The following is a 25,162-nucleotide window of genomic DNA, read 5'->3' as shown; positions in this document are numbered from 1 at the left end:
AAAGTTAAATGTCTGCTTAAGTGTTTTTCTTGAGGGGAGCCTGAATTATACTGCCATTCAATCATGTAATTACAGTTATTAAAATCATCTGTAAAACACTGTTGATTTGATGTTTCATTCTACATGATATACGGCTGCATTAATTATTTTATTAGACATTCATAATATTGCCAGTATGATGCAATGCAGCTACCGCAAAGTATTTGCTGGTTTGGGAGAGGAAACGAACCATCTGCAATGGAAATTCTTCATTCAGAAGGCAAGAAACAACATTAAATCATGGCTCCTCCTGGACATATTCTACTCTACTTGTCAGACAGTAGAGCTGCAAAGCTCCTCTTTGCATGCAATGGCACACAGACCAGACAAACTTATCTAACTCTCCAGAGAATACAAAACAAAATACAAGCCCCCCCACTGTACACTTCACCCTTCTCTTCAAAGGATACTGCGAAGGGTAATAAAAACATTTTAACTGCATTGCCAGATTTATTTGACATTTTAATTGCAGGTCATCTGATATATTACTCTTTTCCACAACATATCCTTGTCAAATATTTTTTAAAGTTCACAGAAACACAAAATTCAGTATATACAGAGAATGAATGTTCCTTCCCCTTAATAGGATAGCTATTTATTAGAGATTTTATGTCCACGACGTAGACTCTTCATGCTAGCTATATTGTATCTATTTGATAGGATCCTTTAAAAAAAAGCTGTGGGTATACTCCCAAACACAACAGTGGACCAAAAGGGCTGTGGTAGAGGATTTTATGCAGATTAAGCTGAGCTGAATTCATGTGCACTGTTTGTCTTCCAGGGCTGCCGAGTATATCACACTATGGCAAGACTAAGTAAATGTCAGGCTGCATGGAGCTCTTGCATAGGTATGTCTTCTATTATTACTCAAATTTAAATAAACAAATTTACATTTACTGTACCTTTAGCTGAAGCACCAAGTCCATGCAGTATTTGCCAAGAGGATTTATGTCATTCAAGATGAGCGCAATTATAATATCAATCCCATTCGATTCATGGGTAGCTATGCAGGTCTGCAAAATAAGAGAAGAGAGTCAGAAGAGAAGGAAGAGAGGAAAACAAAGAGACTGAGAACTGGGGGGAGTGAGAAAGAGAGGGAATATGCAGCAAATTTCCAAAGAAAGGATCCAGAACTTGGACGACCGTGTGATTGCCAAAGCAGAGCAGCCTGAAAACATGCCACAAATGGTGTGGGGGAAATACGTAGTACAGGGCTAATCCCAACACTGTCAATAGTGAAGTATACAAGTGAGGAAAAAGCAGTGCAAGCTAAAATTTGCTTGCAGTGAAACATGCAGGATTAGGCACAATGTGGTACAGGCTACACACAACAGTCCACAGGAGCGCTACCAGGTTTGGCTGAACACAGACACTGAATCTTAAAAGTCATACTGGAATGTATGTAAAATAAATGTCAGTTGTATAAGTCTATGGTATTTTTTTTTTTTCAAATAGATTTATTGGACAATATGAAAGGAAGTTTTCCAGAAAGACAGAGGGAAAAAACAAAGAACACAAAACAAACAGAGGAAAATGACAGTGGGGAGCATTTGTCTCCAAAACATGCTGCATTAGATTTGCAGATGGTTAAGCAAGTATAATTCTAATCCTGAGTGACTTCCCAGCAGGTAAGCCTGAGAAATTAAGCCTTAATAATCATTCCCTTCCATTATCAGTAGTCAGTGAACAAGTTAACTTGAAAACATAGATTTTCTTTTTATTTCCACTGACATTATTATTTTTTACATATATTTTTCCCAGTCATTAATAGATCAAATATGACTGTTTAAAAATTTGCCTACTAAAGGATTTTTGTTTGCTTGTTTTTAAAGTTTTAAGTAATGTCAATTGATAACCAGCAAGAGTAATCGAAGCAGTTTGCACTTCATTCATGTATGTTAATGAAGGAGAACTAATACTGCATGCATTTCTTCAGCTGTCCTTAGTATCAAGAATAGATTGTGTCTCTGTAATTTTGCCCACTGATATTTTCCTATCATTAATCCATATTGAAAATTCTGAAATTTCATCCACTGTGACAACTTTACTACAGTTCTCTTCAGATCAAACGCAGCAGCATGTAACTACACTCTGCATTTCTATATTGCCTCAGCACTGAAGAGACAGCTACCAATAGCCACAACTCAAAAGGCTGCATGGTCTTTACCCTCACTCATTTTCCTATCGATATCCTAATTAAGGATGTCAACAGGTAGCACAGGAGAACAGTAAGTTAAATTTTGTGGCAGTTAGATTAAATTGGGAAAGTAAAAATTAACATCCTATATAAAAACCTGAAAAGTCAAAATGCATGAAAATGGAAAAACAAACAAACAAACAAACAACAAGCAACATTATTATATAGGTAGTGTAATTCCACAGTTGTGACTTGAACCTCATAAAGTGAGGTTCAAACTATGGACTAAATTATATGATATTAAACTCTCTCCAAAAGGACTGGAAATGCTGTATGTAAACAGACAGGCTAAAGGAAAAGTCTGTTTTCTGCTCTGTTTTGAAAGGATTTCTCAGGCCTTATGCAGGTGTGGTAAGTATTCAGCTTAAACCCAGTAATTGCACGTGGTCTTATGTTATTAACAACACCAAAGAGTTTACAATAAGCACAAAGATACCATACCTTCAGGTAGATTGTTCTGCATCTATTCAAGCCCTACCTGATTTTCATGGCATGGACCTTGGCAATACTCAGTCAAGCTTTCCAGTGTCTGGTTCACCAGAGCTACGTTCCTCTCATTGATGTAAAGCCCCAGTAAGCCTAGTCCACCTGTCGTGCTTCCACAGATACAGTCCAAAAACTGAAGTGTCTCGCAAACAAGGTTGTAATTTGTTTTATTGTTCTGATGTCTTAAAAAATTCTGGTGGATGGAGAAAACGATCAAAAAAGATAAGGAGAAATAGAGAGTTAGAATCATGCTGAACACACAATCTTTTTCATAAAATTACTGACAGGTTCAATTTATGACCACATGATTGCCCTACCTTAATTACTGAAGTACACTAAACTGTGGAAAATAAATCATCTTAGTGCAGCAGTGGAGGACTATTATTTGATTAAACCAGTTGGGAAAGGAGGGCTTAGAAACACGAGCTTTGCAAACATCTGTCCTAGAGATGGCCTGCCCGATCTGTTTATTATGGTCCTTTACTCGGGAAGGTCTTGTCACTGATGAACAGGTATAGCCGCACATTTAGACTGCTCCATGGAAGTGCCAATGCACAACAGCAACTCAGCTCAAGCTACTTCCAATCCTGCTTTCAGGGCAGCTACTGGACACTGCACTGAAGCATATTTGCAGAAAACTCATTTTGCAAAAGTTTATCTGGCGGTAGTAATATCTACCAGAGGAATTGATAGCAGAGACACACTGCATCTTACACCCTTCAATCATAACACCTAGGGAAAAGAGCAGTACCAAAACTTTGTCCAGAAGACTCTTGTGGTTTTCAAACTTATGGTAACTGATCCACTATTGGTGCATAGAAATTATACTGACAGGAACGTTTAGAAAATTCTCAATTCCATGTGGCTATGCTGTGGTTCCCACACCACTCTGAGGGCATAAACATGAACTTAAACTGAGCATGCAAATAGTTCTTGAAAAGGGTTATTTTATCACATGGACCAAAAGAATAACCATATTTTAGACACCCTTATTCTGTAATAGAAGCCAAGCACAGGCATGTTCTTCCTCCTTCATGAAGTTCCAGCTCTTGTAATACTTCCTTTGAAGTCTGGCTCAAAAACACTTTACCTGGAGCTCTCGGTTGTGGTTCTCACAAAGCAGCTGGAGAAATCTCAGTATTGGCTGCATAATTGCAATAGCAGGACTCATTACTGCTTCTTCTGTGGACTTTTCCTCTGCATTTGCAGCATCTGTTCCTGAGCCCATAAGATCTATTTCTGGGTCCATTTCTCTTCTATATACAGAATAAGCCTTGGATGTTGCAGAAGACGCTTCTGTTAACTGAACTTTCATACCCTCTTTCAGATGCAGTGTTGAATCCTTCACTGAAAAGAAGATAATTTTCCTTAATTTTTGAAACAGTTTTTGCTTGTTTAATTAAACAATAAGAAAACAACAACAGTGAACGCAACTTTTTCTTTTTTGGTGCCTAACTTTTCAAAGACCTCTAGGCAACTTACAAAGAATATCAAAGCAACATTCATGAAGGGATAGCATGTTCCAAATTGACCACAAACCACAGTGAAGCAGAACATTTAAAACAAAAAGCCCTACTATTTCTCTTCCATATACAGTAAATGATGAGAACAATGGAAGGACCACAGGGTGGGCATTTTTTCCTGTGCTTGCTCATGTGAAATAGCCCCGCTAGCAGCAGCCTGTGTTTCAGCTTCTCTAAAAACATGGGTCTATATCTTGTATTGGTGCAAGCTGGCATAGCTTCACTGACTTCATCAATGCTAGTTCCATGCAATCAGCTTAAGTTATGGTCTGTAATTTAGAGAAAAACAGACAAATAAGGCAGTGCAGCAATAATTAATATTAAAACTTATTGATCAATGTAGCAGAGCATCAGTGGTGTAATACAAGCAACTTGAACATAATGCACTATGCATTATATGGCTGCCTCCTTACCTCTCTTTTTGGGTACAGATATGGTTAGGTCACTATCATCATCTTTCTTTTTGCTCCCCAGATCAATAGTGTTCACTGTCACTGTTGATCGTATCTCTTGCTGAGCAGCTTTCATACGGTCATACAGGACTTTAAAGAATTTTTCTGACTTTTTTTGCTCCTTCAATTGCTGGTAAGTTGAATACTGCAATGAATAAAAAGACGATACTCATTAGTTATCAGTCTTCATAGGAAGAAAAAATACAGAAACAAAAAAGATAATCCACAGGAAAAAAAAATGATGACCACTACACAACCAATTATTTTACAAAGTGATATAAAAGATTGGTAACAAGTACTGATCGTTATTTTTAAATTTGGATAAAATGGCAAGCAATGCTGCTTGCAATCTTTCAAATGTCACAAAATTACCCAACTAAGTTAAATTATTTAGCAATACTCCCCATTTCTCTCCAGGTATTCTAGAGATACAATATTCAATCTGCAAGTAATAGTGAAAGTAATTGTTATTATGTAGCTACAGCAGGAAACAGGAAACTCTCAGATTTATATTTAATGTTACAGCTTAGCCTATACACATTCTTGGTTCTTTATAGCTTCAGAATTGGAATTAATATTTTAGGTTATTAAGTACAGTCCTCAACATTACTGTCAAGTAGGCGGAATATCATTTTCAACAGTCTAAAAACTGTCCCAAAAGTGATGTCCTTCTACAACTCCTTACCAATTCATTTTAGAAAGCTGCAGCAATACCTCACTTCTTTAATACTTTTAGATGTTCTCTAAGGGTGACATGTTGTATTATCTTTTTTACAGAATAAAGATACAGGATAGGATTCCTCTCATTTAACTTTTACAGTCTTGAAATGAAGCGTATGTTGATTATTTAGGTTCCTGTCAAATTTAATGATGAGATATGGGGAAAAGCTGGGACTGGTTCATGCCACCTCTCCTTTCTGCTGATCACAGAGTAAGAATAAACAACTAACTTATTTGGCTAAAGTTGGGTAAGAGCAATACCTCCACCTTTGTGAAAAGATCAGAATCCATAGTTTTAAGCATTTATTTCCTTTGGAACAGATATTGGCAGTTTCAATGACCAATTTTTACCTTCGGAGATTTAGAAAAAAGTCCCTACACGTTTCCAGATTTTTATTTATTATTATTATTATTATTATTTGCTATTATAAATTTGAAAGCTTTGGAATTATTAAATTTACAAGCAGAAGCATGAAATAACTGGAGATAATGCTCAGCTGGCAAAGAGCACAAAGAACAACTGTACAACATTGAAGGGAGAAGCAGAAAAATGTTTTCTTCTATTGAAGACTTTACTGTAAGAGATACTGCATAATAACATGAAATATTTACAATAGTTTTTTAGGGGGACTTATTATAGTAATAACTTCTCTACAGAACTCACTACAAAAAGTTTCTTTTTATTCGACTCCTGACTATATGCATTTGAAAAGCAGTATGTGAATAAGTAAATGAAATAAGTACCTGTGTTTGTGCATTTCCACCTTCAAGCAGTGCAATACCAAGCAAAATGCCTTCTGAGAAAATTCTGTCATTTTTGGTGCTGACTATAACATCTATGACAAGTTCTGATGCACCTTCTTTATCTAGAAGGCATTGAATGTCAAACATGGATACTCCAGACTTATCTGAGTCTTGTCCTACAAATCCACCTGTAAGTCAGAGATATACATACTATTCATGTTTGTTTCATGCATATATATTGAAATAAATCTATTTGGAAAACCATCCAGTACCAATGCAATTCGTTTACTCTCAAAATTCTGTTCGAGGCAAAATTCCTCTTGAAACAAAGATGTTTGTGTGAATGTGCCAATGTTGGTCCCCAAGCATAAGAAACAAAACAAAAACTCACACCACAGTCCTGTTAACAGCATTCAGACAATAAAGAAGATCAAAATGAAACTGATTTGTTCACAGAACCCTGGTTTTAATTCCATTACTGCATACACTAATATATGAGCATGGCCAGAGGTCTGAAAAAGCTTTTAAACCTGCTTTTCTCGGGTCTAATCTAAACAAAGATTGTATACTCGTAAATCCACTCTGGTTATGGGTATGACCTTCTAGCTAAATTTTTTTCCAGTCTAATTCCTAGAGCAGTAACATCATGATAAGTTAAAACAAATTAACACAAATTAAGCTAACGCAAATTAACTGATGGTGTGATTCGAAGGGATTTTACTAAATTGTATTAACTCATTAAATCAGCCATATTTTATTATTAGTCATTATCATATTTCCTGCTATACACATGTTATACACATGTAACTGCACCTACCACATGAGGAAAAAATATGGCACTGTTTTAATCAAAGCAGTACTGACAAAATGTTTCTGATTCTTTAACGAAGCCATGCATTCATATACACATTTTTCACAAAGAAAAGACAAAACACTAATTCTGTATTCTATTGTTTGCTACGGAATAAACTGATGTACAAGACACTCAGTCTCTGATTTTTTTCCAGTATCAACACTGAAACACACAGAGGATCAGCCAAATGACATTTGGGAAAGCCCATACATCTGGACATGCTTTTAATATATGCTGATAATGTGATGGCCAGCTTTGCTATGACGTGGCTCTACACTTCATTCTGTCATATTTCCTATGACATACATTATTTTTGGTTTTATTAGAAAGCATTTTACTGTAATCTACATTGGCTTCTATAACACAATAATACAAAAATGAGGTTATAAGGAACACCCACTCAAAACTTCCTGCTCACAGTAGTTAGAGTAGGTCCTCACAGCCTTGTTTTGAAAGAACTGACATTCTACAGCCTCTCTAGGAAATTTATTTCATTGCTTAAGTGATATATTTGTGAAAAGCTTTTCCTTATATCCTATTTTTTTAATGTGCTAGTGGAGGATCTGGAATTTTAAAAAGTTGATTGGTTTCCAGAAACAGCAGTGGCTTTGTTCAAATGCTGCATGCTTTGCTGGATTCCTGGACGTGAATTTATTAGCAAATGGTGTTACCAATCAGAATTGAACTGAAGGACTGACTTGGGGGAATGGAGAGATTCGCTTTTTTAGTGCTGGCAAATGCACACCAGCCATCTGAGACAGGTGCACACAGCCTTTCTTCTAACTGATTACAGAACTCGCTCCATTTATTTGCCAATTAAATCCCTGGAGCACATTCAACATGCCTTTTAAAAAGATGGTGCTGCTAGTTTTGTTTTTCTTAAATGATGTGTGTTGATTTACCTCCCACTTGTGCAGTTTTGCTGTAGCTGGTAGACAGAGGCCCATTCATACCACTTCCATATTCCCCTTTAAAGTAGCGATACAGGAGTATTTTCCTTAAAGTGTTGCCCTTTAAGAGAAATACAAAAATAGCATAAGAAACTTCAGTATTTCCTTTGTTTGAAAAGCCAGATGTTTATAATAGATACATAATTTATTAGGTCTTTCTTTTATAATTAGTAAGCATACAAATAGAAAAGTTGTCCATAAAACAAGCATCTAATGGTCTTATCTAACACATTCTGTGGCAAGAATTCTAAAATACTGCTGTACAAGTTTTCTCTGAAGGTTATTTTAAACTTACTGATGATAAATCAAATATCTCTACCTCAACAATTTCCACTGACTACCTGGAAGACGTGTATTTTGAAACAAGTTCTACAAAGAACCAATGCACTGCAGTCTGTGTGTGTCTGTCCTACCCTGCCATGGCAGTACTTTCTTCCTATTTTCTGCATCTGAGTAAAATCACTCCCTTTTCTCTGATCTCATATAATCCAACTGATCATCTGAAAGAAGCCACATCACATGAAATATTAAAAACAGAGAGATGACATTTGATAGAAGAGCTTCCTTTACTTCCAAAACCAAAACTAGTCAATATTTGCATGCAGCTCTCTGAAGAGCTTCTCTTTCATTTTGCATATGTTCTGCAAAACAAGATGCACCGAATTAAGAGTAGGGGTACAATCACTTGGCATTTTCCTGTTGCCTTTGGTCTCCCGGGGATACCTGCAGTCAACACTCATCTTTACAGAGGCAGCAGATGACAATGACTGCAGGTATAAATATAAAATACTCTAGACTTTATTTGGAAATAAGTATGGCAAGGCTTCCAATGTTTACAATAGAAGGAGAAAAATTATTCATTTCAACAGTTAGGCAGTAAAAGGACATGATTTCTTCTTTGCATTTACTCACCTACTGGTTTTAATGAAGAACAGGTCTTAAAAATATGTGTACCAGAAGCATTCTCTGTACTTACAGGGAACATACAGGTCACCAGGACCTGCATGTTAGTCTAGCCATATGCTTTTCAGTCTGTACATCTGTAACCACCAGAGGCAGCAACAAGAGAGAAAGCAAGACCCAAAAATATCTCAGGAAGCACAATCCACACTCATATGTCTCTGTTAATACTTAGCAGTATTTCCAAAAGCAACCAAAGGCCACCATGGGGCTTCATTGCTTCATGCGTCTCAAAAAGCAATGGGCTTGTCCATCCCAAACAAGGGTCACAATGCAGTAATCTGTATATGTAGGCTGACAATGCAAAACAGAAGTTCCTTCCTAGTTCTCACATTCTGATGTTTTCATAGAGTCTACACAGTCTGCAGAATTCACTCAATTAGCCAAGAAAATTGCAAGATCTATATTAAAATTTCAGAATCCATAAACACAATGGCTGCAAGAAGAATAAAAGCATCACCTACACATCTGTTGTGCCAAGGAATTTATTACATGAATCTTTCAGATGAACTTAAGCCAGCTGTGGTCTACACTACAGAAAAAGACCAAGAACCATCAATGTCTGAACCACACATGGAAGCAGACTCTTTCCAGCCTAGTTTGCAATGGAGATTAATCCTGCACGCATGGGCAAGATACAGCTCATAAGAAATTTCAAGATTGCTAAAATCTCTTAGAGGCACACATATCACAGAATCATAGAGCTTTGTCACACAAATAGGATCCACAGAGGAGAAATCCTTCCTACCACCCAACTAGGACCCAGCCCAGAATGAGAACTGCATCAAGACATGCCTTTAATATGAAAGGCTGGCATTTGCCATACCATTTGATTAACCACAAAGCTTGAGGGAACATCCTTAACTGGCTATCTGTGTAGTCTGCTGATGATGAACAGAGCGCCATGGTAAATTATATAAACAGTCACAGTGCAGTCACGGGAAGAAACACCAAAAGGCATCTATATGTAGTTAAAAATAATACCCACAGTCACAAGTTTTATTGTTCAATCAAAACAGCCTTTATTTTTATCAGGAAGAACGCTGAGGACCATGAAATAGCATTTGACTAATAACCTTGACAATTTAGCACTTGGTCTCGTTGTCTGTAAAAAAATTAACTGTTTGCACATCTCAGATCATTTTTCCTGCCTCATTACCTTCAAAAGACAACAGGAGGAGCAGTGATATGAATATACTTCTCCAACTGGCTACAGAACAAGGAATCTTTTCCTGACTGTCTGCAAACTAAGACACAGACGTTACCTTTTGCCCCCAGAGAGTAAGTCTTCATTATTAGGCTTTTCACTCTCTCTCTCTCTCTTAACCTCTCATGAATCTAGACACACACAGTTCTTAGAAACCTAATTGCCAAAAGTCAAGAGCATTGTGTTTAAAAACCAGGAACGCAATGGAATCTCTGCTTTGACAAAGAGCTGTACCAAAAATGTGCCCTCAGACTCAGCCCCACAATGATGCAGGCTTGGGATCTTCAGCCCCTTTGTGATCACTTTGGGAAGCCGTGTGACTTCCCCAGGTCATTTAGTTTCTTGTGAAATTAGCAGCCACTGCAAATAGAAGAAACTGCTCTCTGCAGCCCAGCAGCATATACTGGAGCTGAGGAATACACAGATGCTTATGCAGTATATCAGAAATTCCTGTCACCTCCAGTGCATGACCGTGTGAGGTATCATACAAAAGAACGCTAAAAAGACCCCGTTCCCAGAAAAAAAAAGTGCTGATCCTGCTGGCATAAGTGTCTGCGTTTGCTTTTGTGGGAATGCCAAAAAACAAAGTCAAGAATTGTCCCATCATCTGGACGAGGCAATCTGCTGCCAGGGCAAGTAAGACAGTCATGCCATTGGTGCCCTTGTGAACGATTTCCCAACTTAGCACAGCCACAAAATTAATATTGCCCAAAGCAAATGAGCACAGCAGTGGTATGAATAAGCACTTTGCAGCAACCATTATTGACACTCATACAACTGAAGCAGAGGCCAAAAATAAAAGCACACTAGGCAGTACAGTGTTGTCTTCCCTTGACTATGTTTCTTCACACAGCAGAAAATCCCAGCCTTCCAAGTCAAATCTCTCCCCCACTGGCTACAATAAACTTGCCCTTATACCTCTTATTAGGGTATGGAAATGGTATGTAAACATCGGTCAGCTGACTGTAATCCTTCTATAATGGCTAGAACATTGTATAGCCCAGAAAAAAACCCACAATGAAACATAATAGTCTTATTGTTACCCATGAATACCACTGCACTGTGTCTAACAAAAGCTAGGATAAAGACTGAAGACACAAGAAAGCAACAACTGGTTATTGTTCTTGCAGTTTTAAATAGCCTGAGATTGACAGACAAAAGTTTCCAATAGGGAAGAATTATTCCAATAGGAACATGTAGACACAAACAAATTACAATTTTCTCAGTATTTCATTATACTAGTTGATCTTTAAACTTGATTTAAATGCCTTAATAAAATCGTACATTCACTTTCTTTTTTTGAGACTGCAACATGCTGGTTCCACATTGGGATAGGATGTCTCATGTGGAGAAGAAATGCCTGAGTGTTTGGAAGGTTTACCATGGGTACTTGCTTCAGCATGAGCTCCCTGTGCAACAGCACACTGCATACGGAATTCGAGTATTTTAGAGTCAGTGATGTTCCAAAGTTTGAAATGGTGGATCTGGTTGTCTCTTCCGACTTTCATTTGCAATAAGACCATGAGGTAGAAATGCTCAAATTAGCAGTGATAACACAGAAAAGGCAGTCACGTCCAACAAATATTTCTCATATACAGTGGATGATGTGGCTATAGCCCCATACTAACCCAGGTGGATGGATGAATATTATATTTCAGTAACTTCCACCTAAATATTACAGAGGAGCTGACTGGGACATCTGCTCTACTAATACACGTTTTTGGCAAGTTGAAATGGAAACAAAATCTCAGAGAACTACGAGAAATCTAATGTGCAATGACACTGTTAAAAACGTAAATATGATGACATTGATAAAACATAAGCTGTGAGTTTTTTATCAGTTCTGGGCAAAATAAAGTAATGGATGATTTTGAGCTCCATTAATGCAAAATTAAAGGAAGCAACTACAAACCAGTAGTAGTTATAGTATTAGCATCGTGTCATAATAATTGTCTCAATATGGGATTTAAAAAATAATAGACCTACTCTAGCTTCTGATTATTATCTTCTTTGGTCTCACTCATGATGAAAATATCATTCTGGTGAAGTCTGATAAAGTGGTGATATGATACATAAGGCAAAAATTATAACTGAAAATCTACAATGCTATAATCCCACAATGATACTTGCTAAATGGCTTAACAGCTAAGACAGAATTCAATTTGAAACTTAGACCAACAAATTATAAATGAGTGCACAGGCTTCTAATAGGAAACCTCAGGAAATACCTATTGTATGCCTGATATTTTTTTCAAGCAAATGGAAGAACACAGAAGAATAAGATAATTTGTAAAGGACATACAAGGAAAACAGGATGGGGTCAGAACATTTATAACAGTTTAGGATCACTTATTCAACTGAGAAGAAGCAAACAATTTGTGTCTCAGTCTGTCCAGATACTTCTGTGTTGAGTTAGAGATGTAATAACAATAAAGAAGACCATAAAATGTAGGCCTTCATTCTAGTGAAGATCTGAAGGTCTTGGACAAAAATCAGCAGAACGACGTTTTGAAAAATCATGCCATTCTGGAAATTATAACCAGAGCTATGGAGTAGGATTCATAAAACTATCTTACTTTTTTATGTGAAGAGGCATGTTGCTGAAGGAATACTGCATCAAAAGCTGGTGTCTATAATTCAAGAAGAATTCTGATAAATTGGATTAGATTTGGAGAAGTTCTACAAGAGTGATTAGAAAATAAAACATACTTTCTCATCAGAAATTCAAGGTTTTCAATCTACTGAGCTTACCAGTCTAAACATGAAAGACAAACTCTGTTTCTGACTATCTGCATGAGAAATCTGATAACCTTTAGATAAACCTGCAAGATAAAGACGTAAGACACAATGCTTAGGTGCTGAAGACCAATTTAGGTGGGAAAGAGATAGAAGTGGTTGAGTTTTTTCATTTGTCGTTTATGATTTTGCCTTTTGTCCCTGCTAATATGTGAGGGCTGCTTCAAAAGTAATGCCTCCTATTTTATTATACTCACCCACGATGGCAAAAGCAGATGTCGGTAGTACAGCAGTAGTGGTTGAACCTTCCTGCCAACATGCCGTTATATTTTGTTGTTGTGTGACAAATGGCAGCAGAGGGGCAGCCTAACAAAATGGCATCTGACATAGAAGTACGTATGAAGCAATGGTGTGTCACTGAATTCTTCCATGCAGAAAAAGTTGCACTCACTGACATTCATCAATGCTTGTTGAGTGTTTATGGAGACCAAACAGCAGATGTTAGCACTGTGAAGTGATGGGTGGTACATTTCAGAAGTGGTAACAGTGTGTTATCTCCACTGGTACAGATTTTTATGACTGAACTGTGCAGGTACTTGTTCACCACTGGTGAAAATGCATAGCTAATAAGGGTGATTATGTTCAAAAATAGTGTTTTGTAGCTGAGAATTTGCTCTACGAGACAGTGTTATTGTGCGCTTTGTACCTCTTGTAGTTCCCACAGAAATAAATAGGAGGCATTACTTTCAGAGCAACTTACATACAAAAGTAAGTGCATGTAGCCATCGGAATATTGTAAGAAGAGGTGCACAGAGCTGCTCGCAGTTACTAAATGATCACTAGATGGGTTCCCAAACAGGAAGTATTAGAAGATCTTGTGGTCTATATGAGGGGAACCAGCTAGGTGACAAAACACATGCCATTTTAATCTATAAAGATATCATGCCACTTTTTCCTATCGTAAATACAGATGAAAAGCCTGACTCTCAATGAAAGCTGTTAAAAAAAACCACAAGTTTTTTCCCATCATTTGTAAATTAAATTTCTGTTTTGCTTGATCTAAGCATCTGCTTGAGGATGATTTTTTGTTGTTGTTTTCCACCTGTTTTTACGCTATTTTGTTCTTTTATTCCCTTTTGTGATGAAACAGGGCAGGGGAAGGATGAGCTTTGTGCAAGTGTTCCCTATGAAGTTACCAAATATGAAAGTTATACAGTTCCTCATTAATTTATGGCTTAACCTGATCATGAAATGGAAGATGGCATCAGTATTATTATCTCACCTCCAAAATGGATTAACTGAGGCACGCAGCTACCAGGCACACAGAGTTGCACAAGGAGAAGCTTGGAAGAGAACATCTGAGCCCTAACTCTTTCTATGGCCTCAAAGTGGAAAAAATGCTGTCTTCATGCTGCCAGCAAGTTCCAAGGGGCTTAGAGAGTGAGGGAGGTTGTCTGCTTTGGGGTGATGTTTGTTTATTTTCACACAGAGTGAGTTTTTTCCTGGTTTTGATCTTTTAGAACAAGAAGTTACAATAGCCAACTGATAGTTGACACTGATATATTTTGACCAGTAAAATATGACATCCAAGAGCAAACTTAGTAGCACACTGGGGCATTTATTCACTCCTACAAAAAAGTATTTATAAAAATGAAGTTAGGTCAGCTGTTGTTCAGCCCTGCTTTCACTAAAATCAATGGGAGCCTTGCCAGCAGCTTGAGGAGAAGAAGCAGACATGTACTTTGCCCGGCAAAAGTTTTTATACAATTCTAAAAAGAAAAAAAGAAGCCCACAACAAAATATGTACCAGACTTCATGACACAGTTCTCCTAGGAGAGCAAAACTGGCCACCCACACCTCTCAGCTGTCTCTCATTAGGCAGAGACGCCTCACATTTTAAATGTGCCATTGTTTAATTCTACACAAATCTGGTATTAATTCTACTTGTCTTAATACAGCTTGCCTAAATCACCAATGCTAACTGATAAACCTGAGGTTGTGACTTCTGTGGAGACTCATTAATAGGTATAGACAAAAAAGAATGGCAAGCATGACCCTTCTCAAAAACCAAATGATAATGGTTGAAAAAAGTAGCTAACTTCAAAACAGTCTCTTAATTCTTCCCTATACACATCCAGGTTTCATAAAGTTTCAAGATAAAGCACCAAAATACTGCAAAACAAATGCTATTTCCAGTCTGTTTTCAATATCAATAGTGAAAAGAATAGTGGATACATTGCAAGAAAAACAGTTTTTGCCTGGTAACTGTCCAATTTCACACCCTGAAGAAGTTCAGGAAAATATCATATTAAAAGAAAGATTTTATTTTTTTTTTTACTATTACCATGAATACAGCAGCAGAAGAAAACTGTCTGGATTAGTGAAAACTCCAGCACTATTGCATTCAGAATACAGTTTGATTTTGTATAAGATTTTACTACTGGGCCATAAAATATTATTATTAGTCAAAAGTCCATTCTTTTTTTTTTTCTTTTTCTTTCTTTTTTTTTTTCTTCCAAATATAGGATATTTACAGTCACAACATTTGTATACATAGAACAGGTCTTTATTACAGCAAATATTACTGTTAAAATCTCTCACCTTTCCTGTTGCTCACTTAGTTACATGGTTTTCATCTTTGCTCATAACATGCACTCACAAAACTGATTTTTTTTTTTTTATTTTTGCACCTATGTGATTTTTTCTTTGCACCTTTGGCTTGAACAAGGTAAAGCATTGAGACGCACAATAACCCAAGTTCTCCACCACTGAAAGAAAACAATGTAAGATTTCACCATGATTGTTCAGAAGCATGTATGACTTGTCACATCAGTAACGTACTGTAGAAAAAGACCATTTCTGAAAAGCATAATTTTCAACAATTGAAATTATATAAATCTTGTGTTGCAGGGGGGTAAACCTTCAAAGGAGTTATGCACAAAAATTATTTGTTAAAAAGATTTCTGTATGGAAGTCCCTGCTCTCTCCCAGGAAAATTTGCCCCTAAGAGTCCTAATGTGAACATTTACAAAAGTAGACAATTTCTAGATGTATACTTCTGAGTACCACCACACTTAGATATTTTAAGAGCAATTTGAAACAGGTAGCTAGGGAAAAATATTAAGAGTAGCCAAACAGTATTTTCATTACATTGCTTTGTTTCACTGTGTTGCTGTTGTGCTGAACTTCAAAGCCCAACAGATACCTGATTTACTAGATAAAAAATGCATTGCAGAGGTATTGCTTATGCTATTTTGAATTAGATACGCTAGGTTCTTCACTGCTGATTTAGGATTATTAAAGTGGCTCAGGAGCACTTCAGGATTTCAGTTTTCACCTACTCATTTTTACCCATCACCAGCTCCACTGATTTCTCAATTTCATCCTTTTCTACTAGCTAAGATTGATGAAGAAAATTCAGAAATACACGAAGAATTTCTGCTAAGGCATTCCAGATAGCCACATCGCCACTTATGTATGAAGGAACCTTTACATTTGCTAAAACACATTATCTTCTAATTCAGATTAGCAAAATTCAGGAAATCTTTCAGAGGATTTGCTATGAGTTCTGGGCTGAATAAATTACAAATAAGTACCTTCTTGTTTTACCATGGATATGCCATTAAACCATGATATGTACCACCTTCTCAAATAGTTAAATGCCATCCCTGGTAGTCTGAGCTACTTAGTGAGAGCTGCTTTTTTATGTCAACTGGTGGGTTTTTTTGAGACTGTGATATTAAAACGAAGTAGTTCTCAGTATTAATTTACTGCTTTCCACATCTCCTGCTCTGCACTGATGGAGCAGTCACATCTCAAGTTTCATGAACAGTGTGACAATAAGAAAGTCATAAAACTATTAGAGAGCACACAAAGAAGGGTCGCTAAGATGGGGAAGGGTCTAGAGGGCAAGACGTGAGGAGCAGCTGAGGTCCCTTGGTTTGCTCTGCGCAGAGCAAAGAAGCTGAGGGGAGGCCTGATGGCGGCTGCAGCTCCTCACAGGGAGTGGAGGGGCAGCGCTGAGCTCTGCTCTGTGTGACAGCGACAGGGCCCGAGGGAATGGAAGAGTGTGTGAGCAAGCATATCTACTTCCAAATATACCTGCATTTTTAGGTACTAAAGACTGTATAAATTCAGGCCTCCAACAGCCTAAAAGAAAAAATCTGAACTGACTACTGTAGAGGCCAACATACAAAATTGGGCCAAGGGAGTTCACAGTCTTACAGTCTGGCACAGAGTGTGGCCACTGAAAACAGCTGGTCAAAGGAGATCTACGCAGCTCCTACCCAATCAGCAAAACTGGAGCAGCTAAATGAAATCAACCTTGGGGCAGATTCAGACAGTAGCGATATTTAAATGGCCAGTGTTACCAGTGGTATACAGAAACACAATCTTAGCACTTATCTTCATGGAAAATGAGCACACATCAGCTCAAAAGCATAGCTTCGATGGGGTCAAGATGCAGAGATGGCCTAGTGTTACTTGCAGTGATAGGCAGATTCTTCCTTTGTTACACTGTTCAGCATTGCAAAGAAAACAAAACATCTTGCTCCTTCTATACAGAGGAGAACAATTTTCACCTGGAGCAAAGCCAGCTCCTGCACTGATTGCACTGTCTCTCTGAAAACAGGAGGCACTTCAGACAAACAGAAAAGCAGAACTACGTTAGAGAATACTACAAATCTAGCACTTTGTCATTACTAACTATCCATTTTGACGTGGCTGATTTAGAAATACCTGTAATTAATGTTCCCTGAATTAAAACAAAAATTCAAACAAAACTACAGCAGTTTGAAAAATTTCCCAGTAAACTTAATTGGGAATGATCCATAATTGTTAACTCTCTCAATTGTGTTATCATTTGCATTATGGTTGGTACTTTAAGTTCTGCACCTAGATTCCCATGCTTCTATGAGAATTCTTATTCTCATTTTTTAAAAAAAGAAATCCACACACAAAACAGAACCACACACACAATGAAATTTCTACCACACCAGGTCCCAGAAAAAGTATTTGAAAATGCGAAATCTTTGTGGTCAGAGACAGAAGGCCCAAAAGAACAAGAACTAAAAAACCCAAAATATGCTGCTGGGTTTTTGATCATTATGAAACCAAACCAAAGTAATTTCATCATCTTTAGGAGTCTGCCTGATGACTTTGATTGCCAGAGATTGTAAGTATCAAATAAATATTTTAAGCAACCTTCTTCAGCAGACTTTTTGATTCTGCGTGTTCAGAAGGGCTCAGATTCTTGCCACTGACACTCAGCAAATATAGTTGCTGACACTTGTCTGTAGTTGCAAAGCACTCGGTATCTTCTTCCTCATACAGTAGATCAGCAAACCAGCACATCCACTTGCAGCAAAGGAGCCCAAGTAAATAGGAATTAATAATGATCCAGGATTACAAGGTAAGGTCACCCCAGAAGAAAAGGATCCCTTCCTAAGTATGAGAAATGGTAATTTCACAACTAAAATAAACTTCATTAAGATCTGAGCTCTGTTGCTGTTCTAGCAAGGGCTATGCTGCCACTAGAAGGAGTTGGGCTCTAGGATGACCTGAACACTGAATTCCTTGGGAGGCTGAAAAAAAGCATTTGGCAAGTTTATTCTCCAAGAAAGAGGAATCAGTTGCCCATCTTGGTTCAGACACTATGCTATGCCAACTTACTTCAACTTCCATTAATGTCATTAACAAGCTAAGTACCTATCCAGAGGCAATCAGGATATATCTTGGCTTTAACTATGGATTCACAAAACTGAAGTTGGACTGGACCTTGAAGTTGGTCTTTCTTGAAATGTCTGAAGTTTTTGTAACAGAACTTTCCTTCCAAATGACAGACATTCTGAATTTTGAAGTCATCTCTTACTAGGAAAAGGTCTCAATTTTCAAAGCAGTTCTCAATCTTCCCTTTTAAATTAGATGCCGATATTAACTTTCTATTCTTGGAGCCTAAGATTTCATCAGCTCCAACAAGGAAATCTAATAATGTCCTTTTGAAGAGTGCTGTGAAATGACTCCTATTTTGCGTTAACACTGCAGCAGAAGTTTCATAAACCTTCACTATTAGCCAAAGCCGTTGAATGAAACTGAAACATTGCTAACAGAGAAGTATTTTGTTTTTAATAACTTTCAGAGGTGTATTAGCTGTCAAACCAGAGCTCAATATTTTCTTAGCTGTCTTTGTATTTTAGGAGTAACAGTAATTTCTAAATGATAAGTTTCACAAGACAAGGGAAAAATTTCTCTTCTGGTTTGAATAGAGAAAATATATCACCAACACACAGTCAAGCAGCTCTAGAATTGGTCATGAAAAAATGACCAAAACTTTCCTGAAATTAAATCAGCTGTTACAAGTTAGAGACAAAGGAGAGACAAGAGACACATTTTCAAGGGACCGTCTCAGCTTACTACATTCCCACTACTAAAAGACAGATTCATGTTTATATAAAATTTAATATGCAAGCTGTTCACTCATAATATTAAATTGCCCCTTTATATTTAATATTTGCTAAAATTGCTGAGTTATTTATGACAGAGATTAGATTGCTGCACATGTGCAGTGGCTGTTTCATCATAATACAATTTAGTATACATTTATTACAAAGCTGTTGTCATTATAATGCCTACATTTCTATTGCTTCTACAGAGAAATATATTATCACTGGAATGTTCATACACACATAGCACGTAACTATGGTAATACAAAGTCATGTGCATCTTTAGAGCTGTTAAGGATCGTGCACACCGATAGTGAAACCTGCTCTGAAAATCCTACAATTGATTGCAAATTTTCTACTATATTTCAAGACTGATGATATCTTCACTAATGACATCTCTTAGGTAAGTAGCATGCCAGAATCCCAATACTAGGGCTCAAACGCATTATGAAAACCAAGATGAACTTTACAGTTGCAATAATTGGAAATTCAACTACGCATGCACATCAACCAGTCTGTTGAAAGAATTACTAAACCAAACCCAACAACAATCCTAGGAGCTACATAATTTGCAGCTCAGTCTATTCTATTCTGAATGCAGCATTGCTGCTCCACTTAATTAGCATATCTCTGTGAAAACCTTGATAAAGCTCAAATGGGATGGTAAACAGCTTAGACAAAGTCATTGCTTAAATTAGATCAATGGTACAATTTTATCTGAAGTTCTGTATCCACAAGAAGTTGCCATTTCCCAGCATGATCAGAGGAGTGCTATGAGCACATAAGAGTTATAGAAAACATGTCATACAAAAGATTGAGATCGCTCACCTTGGAAAAAAGATGTGACAACAGAACAGAATAATATGAATGGTAAGGAGATAGAAGGTAAAAATTACTATTTCCTCTATTACATAAGAAGGTGTCTTTAACGGAATCCAGAGATGGCCAATAAAAAAGCGATACAGAAACACTTTTTAACCCACACATAATTAGATGGCAGAACTCATTATCATGGGAAGTCACCAAGGCCAAGAATTCAGCAAGATTCAAAGAGGATTTGTGCATTTCTATAGACAACAAGAAAAAAAAGCTACAATAGCAACTGTTAAAAAAACAACAATGGGAAAGAAGACAAAATCTCATGCTTTAGGGGCCACAGATTTATGATCTTACTGTTAGGGATTATCCCAAGACATCAGGAAGAATAGAAAACTTCAATTCTGCCTACAGTGGGGATTCTTAGACTTTCTTCTGAAGCATCTGGTGATGGCCACACAGAGAGACAGCACTCTAATCCTCTGGTCTGATCCTCTTTGGCAATCCTCATGTGTTTAAAAGAGAACATGAAGTATAACAAGTCTATTTGTATTAGATCCAAAAACCAGTGCAGTGCAATCTAGATTCAAGAGAAAAATTGTTTTTATTAAATCTCCAACGAGGAGACATCCAGAGCAGAGTATTACAGTCACTCAAAATATCAGCTGGAACTCTACACTGTACAAGAAAAAACAACAACATAGCATTGCCATGCATTGGAGTACATTAACAAAGTCCTCACATATACAAGGTCTGCATTTCATCTATCTGTCTTCATCTTTGCTTAGGAAGATAATACAGCCATGTATAAAAATAATGGCAGGTAGAAACCACCTTCGGTGTTTGAACAAAAGGCAGATTCTTAGAGAAAAGTTCCAGGCTTCACTATTTAGGGAGACATTCTGCTGGTGTTGACCTCTGTACCTGACTTCATTTGCTTCAGCCAGGTAATTCTCCAAAGCTGTCCTCCTACCTCCCACTGCTCATTTTTCTGTTCTTGTACTAACAAAGTCCAAAATACTTCATCCTCTTAAACACTAAAGAATGCCTTTGCATGGCAGAGACAGTCACTGCATCAGACTTCTCAGTTCTGATGACAGCCTATGAACACCAGATCGCTCATTTAGCCCCAAATAACATTGCCTAGAATGTCACCATTATTTAGTTCCTTTGATTAATTACAACTTTGCAATGACTTTGTTGCATAAATTGGTTTCCTATACATATTAAGCGCCTTTCTGTCTCTGTGACTCCACCTGATGATGAAATGGCTTTTTGGCTGCTAAGGATCAAGTGTCACCTATGCAGATGCCTCTGCCTACATACCTAATGCTCTTCTCTGACGTAAAATTCACTATATGTAGGAAGAAGTATTAGTATTCAAACTGTGGCATCCAGAGCTGCCAAGACTCAGCCAAAAGCTTGATAGATTTATGTGGTGCAAAAGGCATGATGTACAAGACTGAGAGAGGGTCTGGATTTTGTCTTTCCTGCTTTGCTGTCTTCCATCTTTTTCTTCCTTCTTGTCCCTCTGCATTTGCTTTTTTCCTCCCTGCCTCTTGGCTAAACCAACAACGTTATAATGCCACATATGTGACCCTTGATGTGTAGCTTCTCCCTCTCAGTAACTGGTGTTCATGTCTCCTTGCTTCACAAAACAGCTCTGCAGGGGAATTGGAAAAGGGCATCAGGATATTAGTTGGACCTGTTCTTCCACCTTCACATTCAAGTCACTAACTAGAACAATAAGAATAAACACACTGGATGATTCATCACAGCAAAGACACTGGAACTGACAAAATAGACCAAGATGAAGCAAAATGGTATCAAAAAAAGGACGGGACAGGCTGAAAATGACAGGTGAAACAGCTTTACCAAGGATTTTGCTCAGGCTTTCTTATATACTGTTAAGTACCTCTGCCAACAGCAACAATTCATTATAGATTAGAAAAGGAACAAATCATCAGTAAAAATGCATCTTACAAAGATTTCTCAATTTTGCAAATCAACAAGAAGATGAGGAAGGAAAAGGATAGCCTGCAACTGCAAGGAAAGCCAAAGGAAACTGAGTACCCTGAGTATCTGACAGAGGACCGAGAATAAATGGCGCTGTTTTAAGCTTTACACTAGGACGATTCTTCAGCGGTAAAGTAGAAATTTTAATATGTAATTTCCTTCTAGAAAAGCCCTTAACATTTTTAGTGCAAGACTTAGGTCTGGGCAACAGACTTACAGACAGTGATAAAGGCTTTATACATTGTTTCCATTAGCAGAATGAAGAGGCTCAAACTGCTAATTAAACATGAAATTCTGTTAAAAAATGTCTGAGCCAGTTTCTCTTTAAAAACACCAGATGTTTAAGGAGCACTGAACTGAGGCAGGATTTGGGAAGGTGCATGCTCTGACCTACCCAGGAAGGCAGGCTGAGGCCCTGTGTATAGGCCAGTCAGTTACCATGGCTACCTCACTGCTTTAGGTGTAGGAGCTAAACACCGCAAACAACTTTGCAGCATTAGGCTACTGGCCTCATAAAAACACTGCAAGATAACAATGAATTCCAAGATGAACACTGTCATCTGTTTCTTGATATGAGAATAAAATTTTATATCATAATGTAAAAGTCAGAACCAGAACTGGGAGGAAATTGCCAGCTCCTGCTGGCCTTACTCTTGAGAAATGCTACAGTCCTGAGCCACGCTGACAATAAAGGGACTGCAGGCAGGTGTGGCAATAAAAGGATTGCAGGTAAGCAACTTGCCTCCAAATATTGTCCTCCTGCCTCAAGTTTTACTCAGATTACACAATGCAGGCAGAAAGAGTTAGAACACTCAATTACTGATTAGAAAAAGCTTTCCCTTTACAGCATGTTACTCTGTAAATAACTACCATGAGGTTTATGGGATCATACTTGCTGAGTAAATTAAAGGACAGCTATTTCACATTAAATATTATACTGTGTTCCCACATCTTAAACAGATCACTGGGTCTTTTTGGGGAGATGCTAAATGTGCCTGGTGGCACCTGGTCGCATGCCTAATGAATGCTTCTGGGAATCAAGAACTGCTGGAAGTTTCATAGCTGGACATCTAAGGCTTCACCATTTTAAGTCCATCCCTCAGCCTAAATATCACTCCAACTGGTAGACAGCTACTCTCAATAAGAAAGTAAATTTGCATCTTACTTCTATGTTTAATGGCTGCAAAGGATGGTCTCCCTTGTTCACCCAACTATCTGGTCTAGTGATCGAATAGCTAACCAATTTTGAGATGATGAATGCATCAGTTTTCTCTCACACCTAGAGAAAAGATTCACAAGAAATCACTTGTGAAACTTTCTTCTACTTCTGGCATTAAATTGTAGATGCAAGCAGTTCCGGTGCAAGAGAGGCCAGTGTAATGTTTCAGGTGATGAAAAATTCATCTTAAGGAGATTTATGATACTATAAACCATGGGTGTCCAACCTTTTGGCTTGCCTTGGCCACACTGCATGAAGAGGAATTGTCTTGAGTCACATATGAAATAGATAATATAGTTCATTTATATAAGTAACAATTGATTTTATTATTTTTTTTTATGTAGACACTAAGAAATGAGAACAACAAAAACGTAACAGTGGGATATTTGACCTTGTTTTTGTGAAACTAATGCATCAGTCTGGTTCAGTGGCAGTGGCTGCAAGTCTTAGTGAGTTATTAAGGTGTTTGTTGGAGATTTTTGATGAAATTTTACTCTTCCTGTGATTCATCCTCAAAAATAGCTGTTCACAAATGTACATATTGCTGAAAACTGTTGACATGAATAAGGCATGACTGCGAGCTTTCTCTAGTAAGAGAGGTCTTATATAAGCCTAGTAAAGAGACTTACTGAGTTGAATGCCTGATCGCAACTCCATACAATCCATTTGAAAATTCACAGGTAATGTATTTATGTGGACTGAAAACGAAGTTGCAAATAGACCAAAAAATTAATGATTTTTTTTTGCAATCTTGAGACATATTCTCAAATCTCTTTATCAAAATGGAAAGTAAGGCTGTGTATTTTTCACTGTTCATAGGGCTGGGTTTAGCCAACACATCAAAATGCATAAAGTTATTTGCCATAACTTGAACTTGCCATAATTTAAGTTTCATTTTGAATGTTGTTACTGTTTGAAACATAACACAGATAAGTTGTTTTTCACCTTGAAGGAGCATGTTTAACTCATTAAAATGAGTGGTCAAATCCATCAAAAATGCTGAATCTGTGAGGCATTTTTCATCTTCATGTTGTAGCACAAAATTTTCCTTCTGATTCCATAAATAACTTGATTTCATTTTGCAAATCATAAAATCTTCTTAGCACTTTACCCCAACTTAGCCACCGTCCATCAAAAAAGTAAATGATGCTCCTATAATCAGCATCCATTCTTCATACTTTTAAGGAACTCCTTCCTGGAATTGGTGATAATATAAACCCTTGGACTTAATGAAATTCACAGCTTTGATGATGATTTGCACATTAGGCATTTTTAAAGCTTTTTTACCTGAGCTTTCTTGATGTATATTGCACTGATATTTCACCAAATATGAGTTGCCACTGGCAATTGCATCATCTATTAATTTTGTAAGTCCCTCCTTTTTACCAGCCATTGCCAGAGCACAATCAATAGCTATACCAGATACGTTGACAAAGTTTACAGAAAATCACTTTAATGCAATTTTTAATGCTTCATGCAAACCAAGAGATTTAGTTGTGTCATTTAATGGCACCAAAGAAGCCATTTCTCCAGATACATTATATTCAATACCCCTAATAGAAATCGCAAGTTGAGCTTTATCTGTAGAATCAGTATCTTCATCTATCACCAAAGCATAAAATTTGAAACTAGCAAAATTATTCTCTAAATTTCTTTTGATACATTTTCCTATTTCTTCAATTCACAGAATCACAGAATCACAGAATTGTAGGGGTTGGAAGGGACCTCTAGAGATCATCGAGACCAACCCCCCTGCCAAAGCAGGTTCCCTACACCAGGTCGCACAGGTAGGCGTCCAGGCGAG

General features: G+C 37.3%; 1 protein-coding gene across 3 annotated transcripts in view; it reads right to left on the bottom strand.

Moving 5' to 3' along the window:
- ITPR2 (inositol 1,4,5-trisphosphate receptor type 2) overlaps positions 1–25,162 on the bottom strand; it is a 234,261-nt gene that overhangs the window by 73,940 nt on the left and 135,159 nt on the right. For all 3 annotated transcript variants that reach the window (XM_031555252.1, XM_010715644.3, XM_019616758.2), the window contains 6 exons: positions 7,917–8,025; positions 6,162–6,349; positions 4,659–4,842; positions 3,813–4,069; positions 2,715–2,915; positions 942–1,052 (listed from right to left, as the gene is read on the bottom strand). In XM_031555252.1, the coding sequence (XP_031411112.1) occupies positions 942–1,052; positions 2,715–2,915; positions 3,813–4,069; positions 4,659–4,842; positions 6,162–6,349; positions 7,917–8,025 (1,050 nt within the window). The remainder of the gene's footprint in view (positions 1–941; positions 1,053–2,714; positions 2,916–3,812; positions 4,070–4,658; positions 4,843–6,161; positions 6,350–7,916; positions 8,026–25,162) is intronic.

The sequence above is a fragment of the Meleagris gallopavo genome, chromosome 1 (assembly GCF_000146605.3).
Source record: "Meleagris gallopavo isolate NT-WF06-2002-E0010 breed Aviagen turkey brand Nicholas breeding stock chromosome 1, Turkey_5.1, whole genome shotgun sequence".
NCBI lineage: Eukaryota > Metazoa > Chordata > Aves > Galliformes > Phasianidae > Meleagris > Meleagris gallopavo.
This window is presented reverse-complemented; position numbering and strand designations above follow the sequence as displayed.